At 49.6% G+C, this 20,189-nt stretch overlaps 1 protein-coding gene across 2 annotated transcripts in view; it reads left to right on the top strand.

Annotated features, from left to right (window-relative positions):
- LOC135260715 (protein disulfide-isomerase TMX3-like) overlaps positions 1-16,410 on the top strand; it is a 32,679-nt gene extending 16,269 nt beyond the window's left edge. The window contains exons 10-16 of one of the 2 annotated variants that reach the window (XM_064346175.1): positions 2,260-2,358; positions 5,718-5,775; positions 6,494-6,547; positions 9,423-9,479; positions 11,770-11,899; positions 13,397-13,465; positions 15,023-16,410. In XM_064346175.1, the coding sequence (XP_064202245.1) occupies positions 2,260-2,358; positions 5,718-5,775; positions 6,494-6,547; positions 9,423-9,479; positions 11,770-11,899; positions 13,397-13,465; positions 15,023-15,394 (839 nt within the window). In that variant the 3' untranslated portion in view covers positions 15,395-16,410. Of the gene's footprint in view, positions 1-2,259; positions 2,359-5,717; positions 5,776-6,493; positions 6,548-9,422; positions 9,480-11,769; positions 11,904-13,396; positions 13,466-15,022 lie in introns of both variants that reach the window. The other variant, XM_064346176.1, reaches the window with a different exon arrangement.
- The last annotated feature ends 3,779 nt before the right edge of the window (positions 16,411-20,189 follow it).

Genomic DNA, 20,189 nt, shown 5'->3' with positions numbered 1-20,189 from the left:
GGCGTGACACGGCGCGTTTTAAGAGCGCGTCGCTCTCCGGTCTCTCCCCGGCGCGGCCGCGGCACGAATCTGTCCGCGAATTTGAATAGCGGATTTGCATTCGCTCCAGTATCGCGGACGATATCGATCGTTTTTTTTTTTTTTGTGTGGAGGCTGTGATTTTAAAGGAAAATGTGCCGGAAATCGAAAAAAGGTTTTTTTTTTTTGTTTTTTTTTCCTGAAATTTCGGCTGCGGCAGATTCACGGTCGTTAGCAACTAAACGAGCGCAGCGGACCTCAGAATAAACGCGGTTCTGAGAATTTTTCGCGAATCGTCGAGACGTTCCGAGCCGGAAAGCGCAGAACTCCGCCCCCCGGCTGTCGATCGCGAATGTTTGTCCGCATTTGCCTAATCCTGTAGCGTCTCCTTTGGTTATACTGAATTATTTATGGCGCTGAACTGGTCCGTCCGAGGTTTGCCCAGACACGTTTTTCGCGTTTCACCTGGAGGCCGTGAACGAGCCCTGCTAAAGAATTTCCCCCCGGCTGACGTGAGCGAACACGCTTCATTTTTGCGCAGATAAGACGTTAGATAAGGCGGAAAAATGTCGAGGTCGTGCTGGCGGGGAAGATTAATTGATAACGACTCTCGAGCCCCGTCGGTTTTGAATTTGCCGTACGCGAAAAATGGCCATGACCCAGCGCCTCGTTTAGCCTGGTAATGTTTGGCTCGCAAAAAGAACTTGAGTCATTCCTGAACTTTTCACCTGTTCTGTGAAGGTTATGTGGAGCAGGGAAGAAGCTGTTCTGCCAAAATAACATGTATGTCCTCCACAGTACGGCCACTAAGGGTTAAGTCTGTTCTTGAGAGTAACTGGGATATGGGGAGGTCAGTCTTTGAGAGTAACTGGGATATTGGGAGGTCAGTCTTTGAGAGTAGATGGGATATTGGGAGGTCAGTATTTGAGAGTAGATGGGATATTGGGAGGTCAGTCTTTGAGAGTAGATGGGATATTGGGAGGTCAGTATTTGAGAGTAGATGGGATATTGGGAGGTCAGTCTTTGAGAGTAGATGGGATATTGGGAGGTCTGTCTTTGAGAGTAGATGAGATATTGAAAGGTCAGTCTTTGAGAGTAGATGGGATACAGGAAGATCAGTCTTTGAGAGTTGCTGGGATATTGGAAGGTCAGTATTTGAGAGTATCTTGGATGTTTGGAGGTCAGTATTTTAAAGTAGTTGGGATATTGGAAGTTCAGTATTTGAGAGTATCTTGGATGTTTGGAGGTCAGTATTTTAAAGTAGATGGGATATTGGGAGGTCAGTATTTGAGAGTATCTTGGATGTTTGGAGGTCAGTATTTTAAAGTAGATGGGATATTGGGAGGTCTGTCTTTGAGAGTAGATGAGATATTGGGAGGTCAGTATTAGAGAGTAGATGAGATATTGGGAGGTCAGTATTAGAGAGTAGATGGGATATTGGGAGGTCAGTATTAGAGAGTAGATGAGATATTGGGAGGTCAGTATTAGAGAGTAGATGGGATATTGGGAGGTCAGTATTTGAGAGTAGATGAGATATTGGGAGGTCAGTATTAGAGAGTAGATGGGATATTGGGAGGTCAGTATTAGAGAGTAGATGAGATATTGGAAGATCAGTCTTTGAGAGTAGATGGGATATTGGGAGGTCAGTATTTGAGAGTAGATGGGATATTGGGAGGTCAGTATTTGAGAGTAGATGGGATATTGGGAGGTCTGTCTTTGAGAGTAGATGGGATATTGGGAGGTCAGTATTAGAGAGTAGATGGGATATTGGGAGGTCAGTATTTGAGAGTAGATGGGATATTGGGAGGTCTGTCTTTGAGAGTAGATGGGATATTGGGAGGTCAGTATTAGAGAGTAGATGGGATATTGGGAGGTCAGTATTAGAGAGTAGATGGGATATTGGGAGGTCAGTATTTGAGAGTAGATGGGATATTGGGAGGTCAGTATTTGAGAGTAGATGGGATATTGGGAGGTCAGTATTAGAGAGTAGATGGGATATTGGGAGGTCTGTCTTTGAGAGTAGATGGGATATTGGGAGGTCAGTATTAGAGAGTAGATGGGATATTGGGAGGTCTGTCTTTGAGAGTAGTGGGATATTGGGAGGTCAGTCTTTGAGAGTAGATGAGATATAGGAAGATCAGTCTTTGAGAGTAGATGGGATATTGGGAGGTCAGTATTAGAGAGTAGTGGGATATTTTAGGACTGTGCTTTTATCTGTTTCCGTGTCTGTTTTCTTTTCAGAGTACCGGGATGGCGATCTGTCGACTTGGGTGAACAGGGAGCGCTTCCTTGGCTATCTGAACATCGATGGGTTCATCCTGTATGAGCTCGGAGAAACAGGTGGGGTGACTGCACTGATAAGCATGCACACACACACACACACAGAAGCATGCGCACGCACACCAATTCATGTCAACCCTTCCACATGTACATGTTCGGTGCAGGCCACCTCGTGTTTGGAATTCTGCGACTCGCCTTGCAAGCTGCATTACTGCATTGCTGGCTGACGGGATTAGAGGACGCAGTACGCTGTCAGTCACCCGTTTGGACAGTAAATATGTGCTGCATTCTAATGTAAACCTTCTGATTAACCACAAACTTTCTCCCAAAACTGTTTTTTTCCTGACAGCGCTGTTCCTGCACTGCACTGTCGATGCAGCGGTTTATTTTTTTTACCTTGCGTTCGTCATCGCGTAGGAATTATTTATGAGCTCTTAGCCGACGGCCTGTTTTCCACCTGTGGCGCTTGGCTTCCTGACAACGGGTGCGCGATCCGTTTTTGATCCGCCTCCTCCCGGAGAGCAGCGGTCATGTTGCACGGTGGTGGTCTGTGCGGGCGAAGACGAGCGCCCGTTTCTCACCTCAACTGACGGCTCTTCATTACATTACAGGCATTTAGCAGACGCTCTTATCCAGAGCGACTTACACAACTTTTTTACATAGCATTTTACATTGTATCCATTTATACAGCTGGATATATATATACTGAAGCAATGCAGGTTAAGTACCTTGCTCAAGGGTACAACGGCAGTGTCCTTACCCGGGAATCGAACCTGCGACCTTTCGGTTACAAGTCTAGTTCCTTACCCACTGTGCTACACTCCGTCCTCTTCAGCACGAGGACACCTGCTCTCGCTCTGAAGGAATGCAGCGGACGCAGCTGCAGGGGAGTTTGGGGTGGGACAGGGGGTGTGTGTGTGTGTGTGTGTGGGGGGGGGAGGTCAAACAGAGTGCGGAATTTTGGGAGCAGCCAGCACGCCAGAATCGTGTCCCCCCCCCTCGCCGTCGCGGACTTAATGTTTGTGAAATGGGGGGAGTGCAGAGCTACGCTGATGCGTTGCTCCCCCTCTCCTGGTTCATAACGGAGGCGGATGGATGTCTGCGTGTTTACAGTTACAGTCTGACATGTGATAGGCAGGCGCACCTGTTTGGTTTTTTTTGGGAGTTACCGGCAAAGAGTAGTCACGGCCCCTGCTGAAAGACCTTGAGTCAGCAGTTCCCACGAAGCTGGAACATGAATGTGTCTACTGAGCGCGCTCGGTACGCAAGCCAGAGTCCCTTCGGCAATGCTCCCCTCCTCCACCAGCCAATTAACCCTTTAACGTGCACGCTTCATTTTACATAGCATTTACATTGCATCTGTTTGCGCAGCTGGATGTACATTGAAGCAGTGCAGGTTAAGCACCTTGCTCAAGGATTACAACGGCAGTGTCCCGCCCGGGATTCGAACCTGCAACCTTTAGATTGCAAGACCAGTTCCTTACCCATTGAACTACACCGCGTAAGATCACAAATATGTGATAAGAATGTTCCTACGTTCTAACGCTGATGTACATTCTTGCCAAACATGTAGAGGCACATATCTTTGCTATGGACATTCTGACAACACTGATTTAACCCATATAAAAACCTGTTAGTGCTATGATGTAATCACTAACAGTCAATGCTAGTTCTAGAACACGGACTCATTTTTGAAAAGCCGTTCCAAAAAAAATCTACTCTTCAAAGGGTTAAAAGATTAAAAATGTGGGAGAAAGTAGGACTGGGGCTGTCCAGCACAGGGCAAGGTGAATGAATTTCCCGGAGTGGCACGGTCCTGTAGATCATCGCGTTTCTCTAAATCGTGAAAGAGCGGCTCGCGTCTCACCTGACGCGCGAGCTCGCTAGCGCTAATGCGGCGAGCTACGTCGGCTGTGTTATCGGCGCGACCACGTCCGGCTCTTCAGGGCCGGCTTTCACCGACCCGTGCCCGTCTGTGCTATCGATTCATACCGCTCTCTCAGATTGGGGTGTCGGCGCTTGATCTACAGCTGACCTGGGTGGGCGAGGACAGGGGATGCTTGTCCCGACCAGCTGTAATTAACGCTGAAATTTTTTAGTTGGAACTATGGATCCGTTTTTTTATCTATTTATTTTTTTATTGCTAAACTACCCCCCCTCCCCCTCGTATGACAGCTTGTTCAAATAGTTCAGCCCTTTTGTATGGAGACTGCAGGCAGGCCACCTGTCTTGGTTTAGACCCAACCCGCCTTTTGCGCTGGAAGGCAGCGGAACATTCCAGAACATTTCGGCCCTCTTAAATCAGAAGGGGGGAAATTACCCGGGGCCGTCGAGCGCGACCGCTCCGTTAATTAAGCGGGCCGCGTCCCGGCCTGCCCGTGTGACCCGGGTTCCCGCGGTCTGAAGGGTGAAAGGGTTTCGGGAAAGGCGCTCCCCCCGAATTTTCCCTTGTTTGTTCAGTGGAGCGAGTCTGCCGCTTTATCACCCCCCGTCCCGTGGGAAAGGGGGGGGGGGCTTGCTGGATGCGTGATTAAACCCTGATTGGTGGCCGCCGCTTTTTTGGAGAACGGCACTCTCCTGACCCCTTTTGGCCGTTCCACGCTGTGCATTCTGGGAATCTTAAGTTCACTCACCGAATGAGATTATGAGCTGACAGTTTAAAAGTGACTTTTCCCATTTGTTTTGAAATATTTTTCTTCTTCTTCAATTTTAACTGTAACAGATTATTTCTAAAAATGGCTAATCTCGGTTTTCAGAGGCATTGCTGTTGCATAGCAGTCCACGTCCGCCGCGGTTTATTTTGTCCCTTTGGGGAAAAGTACACCGCGTGTCGGTCTAAGGGTCTTTACACGTGCTATTGCTCGCAGGTGACTGCAGGGCATCCCCGCTTTTTAATATCGAAGGTGTGGTGCCGACGCCCTGGAGCGAAGGCTTTTCCGAAGCATCCGTTGTGCTGTTCTGCACTTCTTCCACTAGAGGGCGGGCTTTGGCTGTAATGGACCCGGATTCATTCGGTAAAAAAAAAAAGGGTTCTGTTTTACCTTCGTGGTAAGAGAGACGGCAAAAAGCAGCTCTCCGCGCAAAAAAGAGAATGTTTTGTGAAACTGTGAATATTATAGACCGCCACGCGTAATGCAGTGGATTGTGGGCGGCAGTGAAGTATAATGGGTAAGGAACTGGTCTTGTAAATAACAAGGTCACAGGTTCGATTCCCAGATAGGGCATTGCTGTTGTACCCTTGAGCAAGGTACTTAACCTGACATTGCTTCTGTATATATCCAGCTGTATAAATGGATGCAATGTAAAAATGCTATGTTAAAGTTGTGCAAGTCGCTCTGGATAGGAGCCTCTGATAAACGCCTGTAATGTAATGTAATGGATTGTAATGTAATGGATTGTAACGTCCTTCCTCCCCACAGGGAAGCTCGTGGCCATATCAGTTGTCGATGAGAAGAATCCAACAGAAGAAGGCTCCAGGTATATGCTTTAATTTCGACTTTGGGTCCCAGACAGGACAGTGCTCTTGTACGCCCAAGCAGTGTAGCTCACCCTAAATTTATTCAGTATTCACCTGTACCTCTGGGGAAGATGGGAAGTACAAGCTGACGAGGGTAAGGCTGTGTGCGATGTAAGTGAATCGAGTTAAGAGCACAAATCTGTTCATGGGAACACTTATGCAAATCCCTTGGATTTTGGTGTGAGCTTGCAGCTCCTGTGCAATCAGCTCATAAACGCTCAGAGTCAGTGGTAACCAAACCTGTTCCTGGAAATCTACCGTCCTGTAGATTTTCATTCCAAACCGTAACAAAACACACCTCATTCAACAGCTCAGATCTTGTTAAGCTGTTAATTAGTAAAATCGAGTGTGCCAAATTAGGGTTGGAGTGGAAACCAACAGGGTTGGGTATCACTGCTCTAAGCGTTTGAGTTATTGCATAGATCAGTGGTGACCAATCATGTGCCATGTAAGGACTGAGAGTACACAGGTTTTCATTCCGACCAATCACTGCACCAATCAGCTCCCTCCTCTCTGGTTGACGGTGTGTTAATTGGTGAAATCAGCAGGTGTACTGATTGGTTGGATTGAAAACCTGCATACTCTCAGCCCTCCATGGCATGTGATTGGGCACCACCAGCATAGGTGATGTTACTGATGTTGTTGTCCCCCCCCCCCCCCCCACCTTTCCCCCCTCAGGTACAAGACGCTAATTCATAGGTTAGCGACCGAATACAGAGATCATTACAGCAGGTGAGTTGTGATTCATCATTGCACTGCTGAACAGGTGAATAAAATGTTAAACAGCCAAGAGGTAAAACCTTCTTCATGGGGGGGAAAGTGTCTTATTTTGTTGAGGGAAACGATGGCCCAACTCACAAACACACAGTTCCATTTAATTAATGCGGTCTTAGATCCTGTAACATGTAGGAAGCTTTCAATTGATTTTTTCTGGGTACATACAAGCTGTATACTGTTGAGTGTGGTTTTTTTCAGAAATACTGACCAAGCTCCACGGGTCGTGTGTTACCTAGAATAATGTGCGCCCTACTTCTCCGAACTCTTCATGAAAAATTCATCAATGTTATTTATTATGGAACGCCACCGATTCACCTGCTGATTTTATAAATGATGTTTTATGAATGCAAACGAATTGCGGCTTGAATATATGTTTCCAATAATAGGTGGGTGGTGTCAGTGTGGGTTTGGTGGCGGGGTGAGGTATTCTGCTGTCTTCTGTAATGTTTGTGATGGGGGGGGTGGGGGAGACACAACACACACACATGCACGCACACACACACACATGTACATGTACACGTACACTCACAACACACACGTACACTCACGTGTACATATGCACTCACACACACGTACACACACGCGCACGCACACACACACTCACTCACACGCACTCGGTGTGTCTGTAATCACAGGACCCCTCCTTACTCCAGTGGAGGTTATGAGACGGGCGAATCCGCCCTCTCTCTCTCTCTCTCTCTCTCTCAGACGGCTCGCCAACCCGCTCGGGGTCAGTGGCGGAACACATTGGCTCTAAGAGTAACCAGGGAGACGCCGTGCGTAAAGAGGCTTAATGCCTTTTAGATTTGGAGACCGGGGGGGGGGGGGGGGTCGAAACCAGGTGAAATCATGGGGCGTTATGGGCCCCCCCCCCGATCGATTTTAATGAGCGGTCCGGCGGCGGGTGTGCGGCGTCCGTCCTGTGACACCTGTAATTAACGGGTTTGGTGAGGAGCAGAGAGGTGCGGGATCGTTTCTCCGCTGGAACACACGCTGTCTCCACGGCGACGCCCGACCCCCCCGGGGCGCCGGGCCGGCTTCGGTTCTGCTCCGGAGCTGCTCTGGGATCTCCTTCCCATAATGCACCGTGGCCTCGGCTGCCCCCCCCCCCCCCCCCCCACTCGCTCAATAGAAATGAAATTTCTTCAGGCCCTTATCTTTCGGGAAATCTGCCACTTTTTTTTTTTTTAGAAAAACCGGAAGGAAGAAAAACAGATTAAGCGCCGTGAGGGTGCTGAGGGAACGAGTGAACGCTGAATGAGAGAAGGAGAGAGAGAAAGAGAGGGAGAGAGCTCTCGCTCTTTAAGGAGCTCGCGCGGCCTGTGACTTCCGCGCTGGGTTCAGCGGGTGTGTGTGTGTTCGTGGCGTGGCTCTTCTCCCTGGGGTGTCTGGTTTCCATATATTCTAATCAGATTTAATCTTTGGTTTGCCTGGCAGAGTGTAGTGTGTTATTCCCTCCTTTAAACCAAATGAGCTCATCACATCGCGATGTCAAAGCAAGGATGAAGAAACGGAGCACGGGTCTTCGGTTAGACAGTCGGTAAATCCGTAGCACACTGTACGCTAGGTGACCAGAAGTATCTGGACGCTCGTTGGTCTGGGGCTGTTCTATAATGGTTTGGGCTAGGCCCCTGAGGCAAAAGGTGAAGGCAAATCTTAATGCTACAGCCTGAAATTACATTCTCGACTATTCTGAGCTTCAGTCTGTATCAGCATGTGTGGTGGTGAAATTCAAAGTAAAGATGTGTGTCTACATTTTGGCAAGTGTGTGTGTGTGTGTGTGTGCAAAAGAGGCCTGCAGCAGAGACGTGCTACAGGATATGCCAACCACAAACACCTGCCTGCTCTCTTGTGAAGTAAGACTGGGAAATGATTCTGAGAAAAGGAATTTCAAGACATGGACAAGCCACTTCCGCGCACATCTACCAAAATACCATTTCTAAAATTAATATTACTGAGTATGCATATGTATCCTGCTTATCAGTTTTTGATTAATTTTTTGATTTGATTTTGATTAATTTCCACCACACATGACAATGCCCCCGGGCACACAGCGAGGTCCATATAGACATGATTTTGTCGAGAACAGTGTGGAAGAACTTGACTGGCTTGCACAGAGCCCTGACCTCAAGCCCATCCAAAACCTTTGGGATCAATTGGAAAGCCAACTGCGAGCCAGGCCTAATCGGCCAATCAGTGCCCGTCTTCACTAATGCTCTCCTGGCTGAATGGAAGCAAATCCCTGCAGCAATGCTCCAACATCTAGTGTAAAGCCTTCCCAGAAGAATGGAGGTTGTTATAGCAGAAAAGGGTGGACTGACTCCATATTAATGCCCATAATTTTGGATGAGATGTTGGATGTCAGGTGTCCACATACTTTTGGCCATGTAGTGTAGCATGTAGTTTTTGTCTGGACCGCAACAGCGGGGACAGCCCTACAAACGCGAATGTCTGTGACTGTGTCACTGAGTGATGAAGTTACACCATTGGTCGGCCGAGCTATGGAGTTACACCATTGGTCGGCCAGATCACGTGTGTTAGGTCCAGCCATATACTAGGTTTTAACCTGGTCTTTTTTAAAATGAGGCCTGGTTCTGTCTGATGCAGTAAGGACAATAGCAAATCCACGCCGTCCGCAGTTCAACAAAAGCCCGTTAAATATATAAATGCATTACTGACTGTTTTTCTGATATTCTTGTACTCATATACTTTGAGTATATTAACGTATAAGCATATATATATTGCATCTACAGTGACGTTGTGTTAGCGTGTGTGCCTGTTAATGCTTTTTGTCCTTCGAAACCAGCGCGTGCGTTTGTGCTCCTTGCAGGGACTTCCAGTTCGGACACATGGACGGGAACGCCTACATCAACAGCCTGATTATGGGGTGAGCGTGTTCCTCCTCCCGCTCGAAGCGATTAGAGGGGGGAAAGCCTCTGGAATAACCACCCGTCAGCCACATTAGCGGGCGCGGTGAGAAGCGGCCTCCAAAGCTAACGCGTCATCGCTGCTCGGTCCGCGCTACACTTCAGCGCTGTTGGGTCTGTGGCACCTTGTGCCTGGGGGGTGGGGGTGTGGGGGGGGGGGGTAAAAAGCCAAATCTCGCTATCAGTGTCCTGAGGGAGGCTCTGGGTGCCGGGCAGAGTGGTGCATGCTGGGCCGTTACCTGGAAGACCTGCAGCTGGGGCTCTGTGCCCTTTTAATTAATTGTGTCCCTGGGTGTCATCGCCACGGTTACAGAGAGAACGGAGTAGAGGGGCACGGTTGTGTGTGCATGTGTTTGTGTGTGTGTGTGTGTGTGCGTGTGGGTGTTTACGTGTGTGTGCTTGTGTATGTCGGTGTGTGTGTGCGTGCATGCGCGGCTGTGTGTGTATTCTGTAGCTCGTGTCTGGTGATGCTGGCTGTGTGTGTTGTGTAGTGTGTGTGTGTGTGGTGTCTGTGTGTGTGTGTTGTCTGTGTGTGTGTCGCTGCATGCATGCATGCATGTGTGTGTGTGTGCGTGTGCGCGCGCGTGTGTATGTGTGTGTGTTCGTGTGTGTGTGTGGCTGTGTGCGCCTGTGTGTGCGTGCATGCATGTGTGTGTGTGTGTGTGCATGCATGTGTGCGTGTGTGTGTGCGCGTGTGTGTGTGCTGGAGGTCTTTGAGCCAGCAGGTGACGGCAGGCCCAGCAGTGCTTTAATTGCTCTCTGTGGAGACAGAAATTCTGCTCCCCGTCAGACGCCTCCCTTCTGATCGGTTCTCTCAGGACCTCCGTGGAACAAATACGGCGTCATTCTCCCCCCCCCCCCCCACACCTTCCCCCCACCCTCCTCCTCCTCCTTCATCCTCCCGCCCGCTCTCTGCTTCGGGGAATACCGCGCTCAGGATGAAACGGTCCCGTTTCTCCGCCGGTCCGTCTGTCTCTCAGGAACGTCTCAGCCCAGTCTTTTTTCGCTTCGCCGGTCCTTAAGTGTTTAAATCAATGTTTAAAGTTTGAATCTCTTTGTGGAGTGACTTCTGGGTGCCAGTCGAGGTTAATTAACTGCCTTTACCACCGGGTTTTACTGCCGTCATAAAAGACACCACCGGATAAGGGCACGTTCGCCGATAGCCCTTCCAGCAAAGTTTGGCCGCCTCTCAGGAGCTACTTTTTATTGGCCAGTTTTTTTATTTTTATTTTTTTGCCCCTCCCCCAGTTAGGTCCTGGTCCCGACATCGGCTGCTGCAGTGTGGCAGTTCTGTGGCAGCACTGGGGGCAGTTCGTTGCCCAATGCCATCGAATTATCCTCGTTTGCCATCGCCACACAGTCGGCAACAGTCTTCTGTCCGCAAACTTACAACGTCGTCCAGTCGTCCGTTAGCCACATCCGTAGCCATCAGTATTTAGTCAGTCAGTCCTATCATCAGTCCGTAGCCTCAGCCCCTAGCAGTCAATGTGCCAGTCGTTAGCCAGTCGGTCCGTTAGCCAAACAGTCCGTTAGCCAGTCAGTATGTTAGTCAGTCAGTCCGTTAGTCAGTCAGTCCGTTAGCCAGTCAGCCCGTTAGCCAGTCAGTATGATAGCCAGGTGGTCCGTTCCATCGTCCAGCCACAGTCCGTCCGCCGTCCTCCATCGTGCCAGTCGTCCGTTTCTCAGTTAGCGTTTGTTTCAGGGGGGTGGGGAATCTACAGCCCACCGCGAGGGATGCTGAAACGCCTGTCTCCGGGCCCGTTTGTGGACTTCATAATTTCTGTTATTGACATAATATTTGTGCTCGTGTTTGTCAGGATTTTGTTTTGTCTTATGGAGCCAACTGCGACGCCAGCTTGTTTAATTCTTCATACCACTCCACATATGCGTTTATAAATGGAATACAAGAGTCATGCTGTGCTTTTGGCAACACAACACGCGTAATTGTTCTTCCCAATTGGATGCAATAAGCAGATTCTAATGTTGATGGATGATTTTAATGTGTCATGGAAGCACTGTGTATGTCTGCTGGCATAAGTAATTGATAGAAGTACTTCAAGAAAAGCATTATGGGCATTTCAAAGATGATTGTCAAGTGAGTAATGTATATAGTGATGGCTTTGCCACACACTGATCTAGTAAACTGAACTAGGTTATGGTGATAATGGGGTTTTGTTCAGGGAATTGTGATGTCACAGTGGAGTAAAATTGTGATGTCATAGTGGAGTGAAATGCACCTCTGATCCGCAGTGAGGTGGCCGTGCCCTCCATCATCGTGCTGAACACGTCCAACGACCAGTACTTCCTGCCCGAGGAGCCGGTGGAGACCATGGAACAGCTCCTCCTCTTCATCAGCGGCGTGCTGGACGGCAGCGCCAAGGCCGGTAGACCCAGAGGGCTCTCTCTCCTCATATTAGAGTCCCTGGCCCTGTCCAAATCAGCCTCTTAACTGCAAAGTATGTGCCGTTCGCTAAGCGCAGTGCGTACTTTTCAGTATGCAGTGGGCTGTATGCAAAAATATCGTCCATACTCTTTTACAGCCGTACTGTGGAACAGGGGGGTTTCCAGGATTTTTTACATGGGGCGGGTCATAGGCTTAGTGAAGGGGGGGCCACACTATCCCCAACGGTTATTATAGCCAATGTTAATGCGCTATTTTATGAGGAAAAATGGGGGTGGCACCAGAGGTGGCCAATCAAATTCCAGACACGTTTTTGTATGCGATGGGCATTATGTGAAAAATATCCTAACATGAGCAAAGCTGGGCCTGATTTTTAAAGCGAAGCTGCACGTCATATTTATGGGAACAAAAAATGGTCATCCACTTCCTGAAAAGCTCGGTCCCAGCAAAAAACCCTGGAAATGGGTATATCATCCAGGGATTTTAAGCGCACTACTTTTAGAGCAAATTTCACCTACTTAACAACTCTCATCCAGTGTACTCAACAACCATACTCAATAGTAGGCAAGTGCGCTGATTCGGACAGAGCCGTTGGATAAAAAGCGCTATATAAATGCAGCCCGTTCACCATTTACCATGTTAAAGTGCGTCCGTGCCGTGGAGCCGCTCTCTGTCGGAAACCAATCGGCAGTAAACGATCGGGGCCCTTGTCACACGATCGCGGCCCAATCACAGAGGGGGGAAAGCCGGGCTCGTTTTCTTTACTCGGGGCTGCTGGAAATGTTTTTTTTTTTTTTTTAGTCGCGGAACTACAAAAACTACAAAAAATCAAGTCCGTGGCCGCGAACATGAAAAGAATCGATCGCTTGAAAGGAGGCGGCGTCCGCTTCGTCGGGGGAACGGGCGGTCGAAAGCTTGTTATCGTACGCCAAGTTGCAGCTGTTGCTTTTATTTATTTTTTTCGTCGGAAGCCTCGGCTCCTTGAGTTAGCGCTCGCGCTTTTTAAATAAAGGATCTCTCTGATCTCGGGAAGCGGGAGCTTTAAGTCCTGTGCCTATTCAGAGCACTCAGACCCTGAGATGCAACTGATTGGCCACCACTGACATAAGCCAGCCAGTCCTAATAAAAGGCGCTTTTCTGTATTACACGTTCTGTACACGTGAAATGTTCCTGAAGATGCCGACACAGTGGTATTCCCCGTGGCACATATTATCTCTCTACCTCTGCATGGCAGCCTGTTGGGAAGAGGCCGATCTTAACGTACAAAACACAACTGAGTAGCGTAACCGAGTAGCATAAATGAATAACTGAATCCACAGCATGACTGAACCTTACCCAAAACGTAATGAGGAAGCTTCACCGGCTCGGCTGTTCATGTGAGAATTGTGGACGTGATTTGAAGTGAAGGGACAGGGCCTGTCTGTGCAGCGCGGTTTTTGTAGTTAAATCCGGCGTGGCTGTGTTTGTTTTGGACAGGCGCAAGGCGGGGACAGCATTCTCCAGCGCGCCAAGAGGATTGCGTATGACGCCAGGTCCACCGTGATGGTGAGTGTGCGTACGGTGGCCCGGGAGGGACAACCACTAATGAGGAATTTACCGTGTGCTCAAGGGAAAAGGTTGAGTCAGAGCCTAAATATAGATTGAAGTCGAACGTGGGGGCTCGGGGGCCTGGCAGGGCTTCTGTATCTGTCATTGTGAGGAAGCAGTATTAACATGATGATGCCCTTGATCGGTAGGTTAACCTTGGCACCTGAAAGGCGCACACACACACACACACACACACACACACACATATACACACAGTCATACGCATGCCTGCAAACACACACACACATATGTACACACACTCACACGCACGCCTGCACACACACACACACACACACACATATGTACACACACTCACACGCACACACACACATATGTACACACACTCACACGCACACCTGCACACACACTCTCTCACACGCACACACGCACACACACACACACACACACACACCCCTGCCGTTCCCTTGCTGTCCTGTGTGATTGCCTGGGTCTGTTGCTGTGATTGCTGCCCTGTCCCTGTGATCAGCAATCAGAGACTGCGTTCAGTTTCCAGGACAGCAGGGCGAGCGGTACACAGTGACCAAGGGAACTGCACCCAGAACCTGAACACTGAACGCTGCTTTAGAACCTTAACATTCCCTGTCCAAATTCCATCCCGTGGCACCCAGCAGTGCGTAGAGATCGAAAATGCGGTAAACCCAAGTTTATGATGACATGGTACAGTGGGGATATGACCGGTGAGCCTTCATTCGGATGAGAAATCCTAGAGACTGTAGCTCTGAGAATATCAAAAGGACGACTTGGTGCTTAAAAGAACACGTTAAAGAAAAGCACATGAAAGCTACAGTTAAAAGTACAAAAAAGAATACACATCCACAGGGTGGCTCACGTACTGTGGGAAGTCGTAGGAGAAGATGAATGTCGTCAGACCGAACTGAATCTTAACCGTGCGAATTTTCCAGCGGGATTGTGGGATGTGCTGGTTTGCTCAAGGCCTAGCTGTAATTCCAAGGCGTCCCAGTCGAGAGGAACGCAGTAAATTGGTTAGACGCCTTCAAAGCGCCACTATGTGCACACCGGCTTTCTGCAGATATGGGGAAATGAGATTGTAATCAAAGGCATTCAGCGGGGCTGTGTTTCTTACTGAAAGAGAGAGGGAGGGGGAGGGAGGGAGGGAGGGAGGGTAGAGGGAAGAGGGAGAGGGAAAGAGGGAGAGAGGAAAGGGAGAGAGGAGAGAGAGGAAGAGAGAGAGAGAGAGAGAAAGGAGAGAGAGGAGAGGGGAGGGAGGGAGGGAGGAGAGGGAGGGAGAGGGAGAGGGAGGGGAGAGGGAGGAGAGAGAGGAGAGGAGAGGAGAGGAGAGGGAGATGATGAGAGAGGGGAGAGGGTAAGAAGGTAGAGGAGAGGAGAGAGAGAGAGAGAGGGAGACAGGGGTTGAACTTTGTTTCTGCTTAAGCTGTCTGCCACTGTGGCCTTGCCCTTTCATAACAGTGTTATGTCCCAGGATTATTAATATTAAAATGATTACTGAAATAACCCCCCCCCCCCCCCTTGCAGTCGGTGTTCCGCAGCTCCCCCCTGCTGGGCTGCTTCCTGTTCGGCCTGCCGCTGGGCATCATCAGCCTGATGTGCTACGGCATGTGCACCGCCGAGCCGGACGAGGACCCGCGGCTGCTCCGGAGCGAGGCGCTCGCCCAAAACCAGGCCAACCAGGAAGAGGAGGACGCCCACACGGGCCCGACGGGCTCCGGGGAGGAGGAGGAGGAGGAGGAGGGAGAGGACGAGGAGGAGGGAAGGAGGGAGAGGGAGAGGGAGAGGGGGAGGAGGGGGGAGAGGGAGAGGGAGAGGGAGAGGAGGAGGAGGGAGGAGAGGGAGATGTACAGGACGAAGAAGAGGAGGAGGAGGAAGAGGAGGATCAGCAGGAGGTGAAGAGTTCGGTGGACAAGAAGGTCGATTAGCGGTTGAAGAAATATCTATCTCCCTTTTTTTCTTCTTAATTTTCCCCCTCCTTCCTAAGACCCTCCCAGCCTAAGATCGTGTTGTTTTTTCATTTTTCTGAACACTTTTTGAGGCGGCGGCGATGACGGTGTTCAGCCTCGGAGATGAAATGAACAAGAGAGAGGCGACTGTTACTGACGGCGGGGGTGGGGGGTGGGGGGGGTGAGGAGTGTATGTAAACGGTGAGGCGTGGGGGATACGGTAACGCTAACAGGAGCGGGAGGTCTGTGTGTGTTTGGGAAAGTTGGGGGTGGGGGGATGGTGGTGTGTGTCTTTGGAACTTTGGAGACTTTGATTATCGTTTTTAACTGGAGGCAATGCAGGCTCGGGTTGTACCATTGTCGTGCGGGCCACAGGGGTGTCCAGGATTAAGTCCACCTTATGAGCTCATTGTGTCTGTATTCCCCCCCCTTTCCTCCAGGGCTTTAACTCGCATGTTTGGCAGATTGTTTCTGTGAAACACGCCGGGCTCTCGTGGTTCAGAAAGACTTGAGATCACCGAATCCTGGCTCTCGCACGACCGACAAAACCACACCGCAGGGTCAACTTGCCCACCGCTCCAGTTCTTCTTACTCAGTTCTTACTCCACTGTATTGTGAGTCAGATTCTCCCCTAGTGGGATTGCTTTGAGGGGAAGGCAGAAACAGTGTTCTTTGTGGGTGTGTTTTTTTTTCGGTCTTTTTTGTGTTGTTTCTGTTTGAAGGTGAGTGTTTGGACAGCGCTGCATTTTAACAGAACATCTCTTTTTTTGTGTATTTGCTGGTTAAACTGACGTTTTGGCTCTCCTTATAAACGCCTCAGTTACTGTACGAGAGAGGGCTAAGGAGATGTCATTCATGGCTTTTTTTATGAGAATAATGGACTCTTTAAAAGAAAGACCTTCTAGTCTTTTCCCATAATGAACAGAGTCACAATACAAATAAACAATATTAAAATAAATACTGTATACCTGTCACTTATGCAGACTAATGTCTTAAACATGGGAAGACATGCTTTAGAACTTGTGGCTATTGAGCAGATCCCCAGCCATTATCATGGTATGAGTGACATTTTGGGTAGGCATTTAGGGTAGGCATGAGGACTCACTGTCAATCAAAAGCATGGGGCAAGAATGCATTGTGGGAATTGTGGTTTTTGTTCATTTTATTTTTATTTCTCCCCCTGCGGTTCAGTTGTAAGCTTTGAGAAAAGTACCCCTCACTGAGGGGACGTGGCATGCCAAGACCCACGCCTCCAAACGGTGTGTTTGCTCTCCCTTTGAGTCCTCTTCTGAGAGACAGATCATAGCATATAGAGAGAGTATGTATGCATTTAGAATGACCTGATAATGTGAAGTGAGGGTTGTTGCAAACGCAATCCCATCATGCAAATCTGCTACCGAGAGGTTGGCTTCATTGCCTCACTAATCAGTATGGAGCCCCAAGACCAGACTTGTTGGCTTTGCACGGTGATAAACCTTATTTAAAAAAATAAATAAAAAAAATTTGAAATTTCTTGCAGACGGTTTAACAAGTGTGAAAATAAGTCATGGAGATGTGACCAAAAATAAATGAATTTTAAAGTGAAGTGTGTTTTTGTATCCATTTTCAGTAGGACTGCCCCTAATTTACGATTTTTTTTGCTTCACCCTCCCTGGTGAAAATAGATGTCCAAATGTGCTCTGATGCTGTGGAAAAACCGTCTGACAAAGGAGTTAATGAAGGAAAATGAAACCGTGTGCTATGGGCAGACCTGGATCCAATTTTTATTTGTTTTGGATTCAAACACTTTCCTGTGCTCTGTTGATCTTGTCTAGTGTAATTGAGCCTGCCAGTATGACCAGAAGGCGGGGTTTGCACTTTTCTGAGAGTATCTCATTGGTTCCGATACACCAGACAAGATCAGTAAAGAGTAGAAAAGTATTTGAAGCCAGAACAGATAGGTATTTGACCCAGGTCTGGCTGTGGGTGCTCTTTTCAGGCGGCGTACGTGTCGGGGAAGCGCTCCTTTCTCTCACAGAGCCCTTCCGGAATGATCCGTCGCCCGTTTGGCGCTTTCGGACGCTTGAACGAGCCCTGCTGTGCGGGGAACGAGGAGGAGCCGCTCGCTCGGAAACGGGACGGGACGGGACGGATCGCTCGAAAGTGGAAACTGGATGAAACCGGATTCAGCGCTCCGGTAATCGCTTAATACACACTCTTTTAATCGGCGCCGGTATAAATAAATAGCCACGGTGAACATTTACATATTTGCATGCCGGATGGTGTGCGGTGGGAAATGGCGTCGAGTTGTTCCGATTAAAACGCGAAGGTTCTCGTTTAAAGAGAAAAAATGTGTCACTTTAACATTTTAAAGGGGGGGGGGGAGAAGGGCTGAGCTGAACATGGCGAGGGATGATTTGGGCTACTCCAGCGGTTTAATCCACGGGCCTGGTCACATGATTGGATTGGGCCGTTTGCATTGGCCGAACGGTATCCAGGCTCGTGCGGCGTTCAGACCCGGACTTTGAGCGATCGCGCCGTCGGGAGGAGGACGCGACGCTGAGCGGCGAGGTGACGCGGGGCACGCACCGCGGCCTTGTGGGATAGCGCCCGAAGCCTTAACCGCCGTTCGCCGGGCATCTCGGCAGCGCAGGCGCTGATCCGTGGGGGATTACCTTTGTGAGGTCATCACCGCGAGACGCCCTCGGTTACACGTTTCGTGTGCGCCGATGTGGAACGCTGGCCTCTGTCAGGGTGTAAATTTGGGATTAAGGCACACTGCTCAGCTCTGCCCCCCCTGTGCCGGGGATCCTGTCCATTTGGGCCGTAAAAAGCCTGTTCCTGTGATTTCAGCCCCCGCGCTGGTCCTAGACTCAACAGACCCCCCGCCTCCTCTCCCCCCCCACCACGAGCGGTAGCCCTGAGGGAACGCCGCTGTTCTAGCACTTTCCGTCTCCCACGTTTCGTCTCCTGCTTTCTGAGAATGCGTTTCTCCTCTGGGTCTCATTCTCTTTCCTGCTCATGTAATACTGAAAGATGTCCTCCTCCACCACCACCATCCCCCCCCGAATTAAAGTCCTGCTTTTATATTTGAGATGAGTGAGCTGAATGTGAAACGGAACGCGCCTTCTCTTCAAATGATTTATTTTGTGACTTGATTCTTAACAGCCTTTTAACGGTGTACAGTGGAGAGGGGATGTAATGGAAAAAAAAACATGAGGTAGTGTTCCGTGTCTAGGTCCTAGCTGTTGGTTGCCACAAACAATCTCAGGGAACGAGGAATCTCATTTTGTAATGCCCCTATAAAATGTGACCGTGTTCTAGGGAAAAGCTGTATGAAAGTGCGTAATGTAACCGCTACTAAATTTTTATTTATGGGTCTTATGTTTGTGTTGCTTCAGACAGCAGTCAGCGTTTACGGTGGAATCACAGACCAGGGCATTTGGGCCAGAGGGCACTGAAGCATTCCCCCACTGTCAGGCATCTTCCTGCAGCCTCAGACATTCATCCAGATCGTTCTGAGATATTTGTGTGCGCAGGGAAGAGTCGCGTTGTCTGTTGAAATGCGTTGCGGTTTGACGGCCATTTTGAAAGAGGCGGAGTTCGGCCCGGATGCTGAGCTGATTTGTGAAAGCAGGGTAGCCTGGCCCCTCCGGCAGCCAAGGTGACCCACCTGGGCGTCGGGCCCCCGGGGGACGAGGACACACACGCAGGCTCTGCTGCGGGTTATTTTAGGACGGCGGCCTGATTATTCAAAAAGCGGGGAAATCGGCTTTCACCAGCTCAGGGTGGCCGGCTTTTCCGTCAGGCACGGGTGAGTGCGGTGCTTATTAAATCTTTACAGACCCCGCGGGCCGATTTTCATTCGCCGTTTCTAACTCCTTCATGCACTCATACTCACGCACGCACGCACGCACGCATACTCACACACACTCATACTCACACGCACGCATGCACGCATACTCACACACACTCATACTCACGCACGCACGCACGCATACTCACACACACTCATACTCACACACACGCACGCATGCACGCATACTCACACACACTCATACTCACGCACGCACGCACGCATACTCACACACACTCATACTCACACACACGCACGCATGCACGCATACTCACACACACTCATACTCACGCGCGCACGCACGCATACTCACACACACGCACGCATGCACGCATACTCACACACACTCATACTCACGCACGCACGCACGCATACTCACACACACTCATACTCGCACGCACGCGCGCATACTCACACACACTCATACTCGCACGCACGCATACTCACACACACTCGTACTCACACACGCACGCACGCACGCACGCATGCACGGGGTATGTGTGAATACTGCTTTTGAGTTCCCCTTTATGGTTTCTACGAAACCCACGCGCACACACTCACACACGCATACTCGCACACACCTACACACACACACACACACACGCATACACGCACACACACACACACACACACACACACCCCCAGGGTATGTGTGAATACTGCTTTTGAGTCCTCCTTCCTTTACGGTTTCTACGAACCCCCCCCCCCACACACACACACGGGTACAGCATTCTATGCTCAGAGCATCAGAGCTGCTTCTTTTGTTTTCCAAGGGTACTGCAATGACATTGGTAATGAGCTGCAGAGTAAGCAAGGGCTGTGTGTGTGTGTGTGTGTGTTTGCGTGTGTGCGCGTGTGTATGTGTACAATGTACCCATCTTCCCCCATCCTAACAATAAAAGTAGGCCCT

Source organism: Anguilla rostrata, chromosome 8 (assembly GCF_018555375.3).
Source record: "Anguilla rostrata isolate EN2019 chromosome 8, ASM1855537v3, whole genome shotgun sequence".
NCBI lineage: Eukaryota > Metazoa > Chordata > Actinopteri > Anguilliformes > Anguillidae > Anguilla > Anguilla rostrata.
Note: the sequence above shows the minus strand (reverse complement) of the source record. Positions and strands in the feature narration are given on the sequence as shown.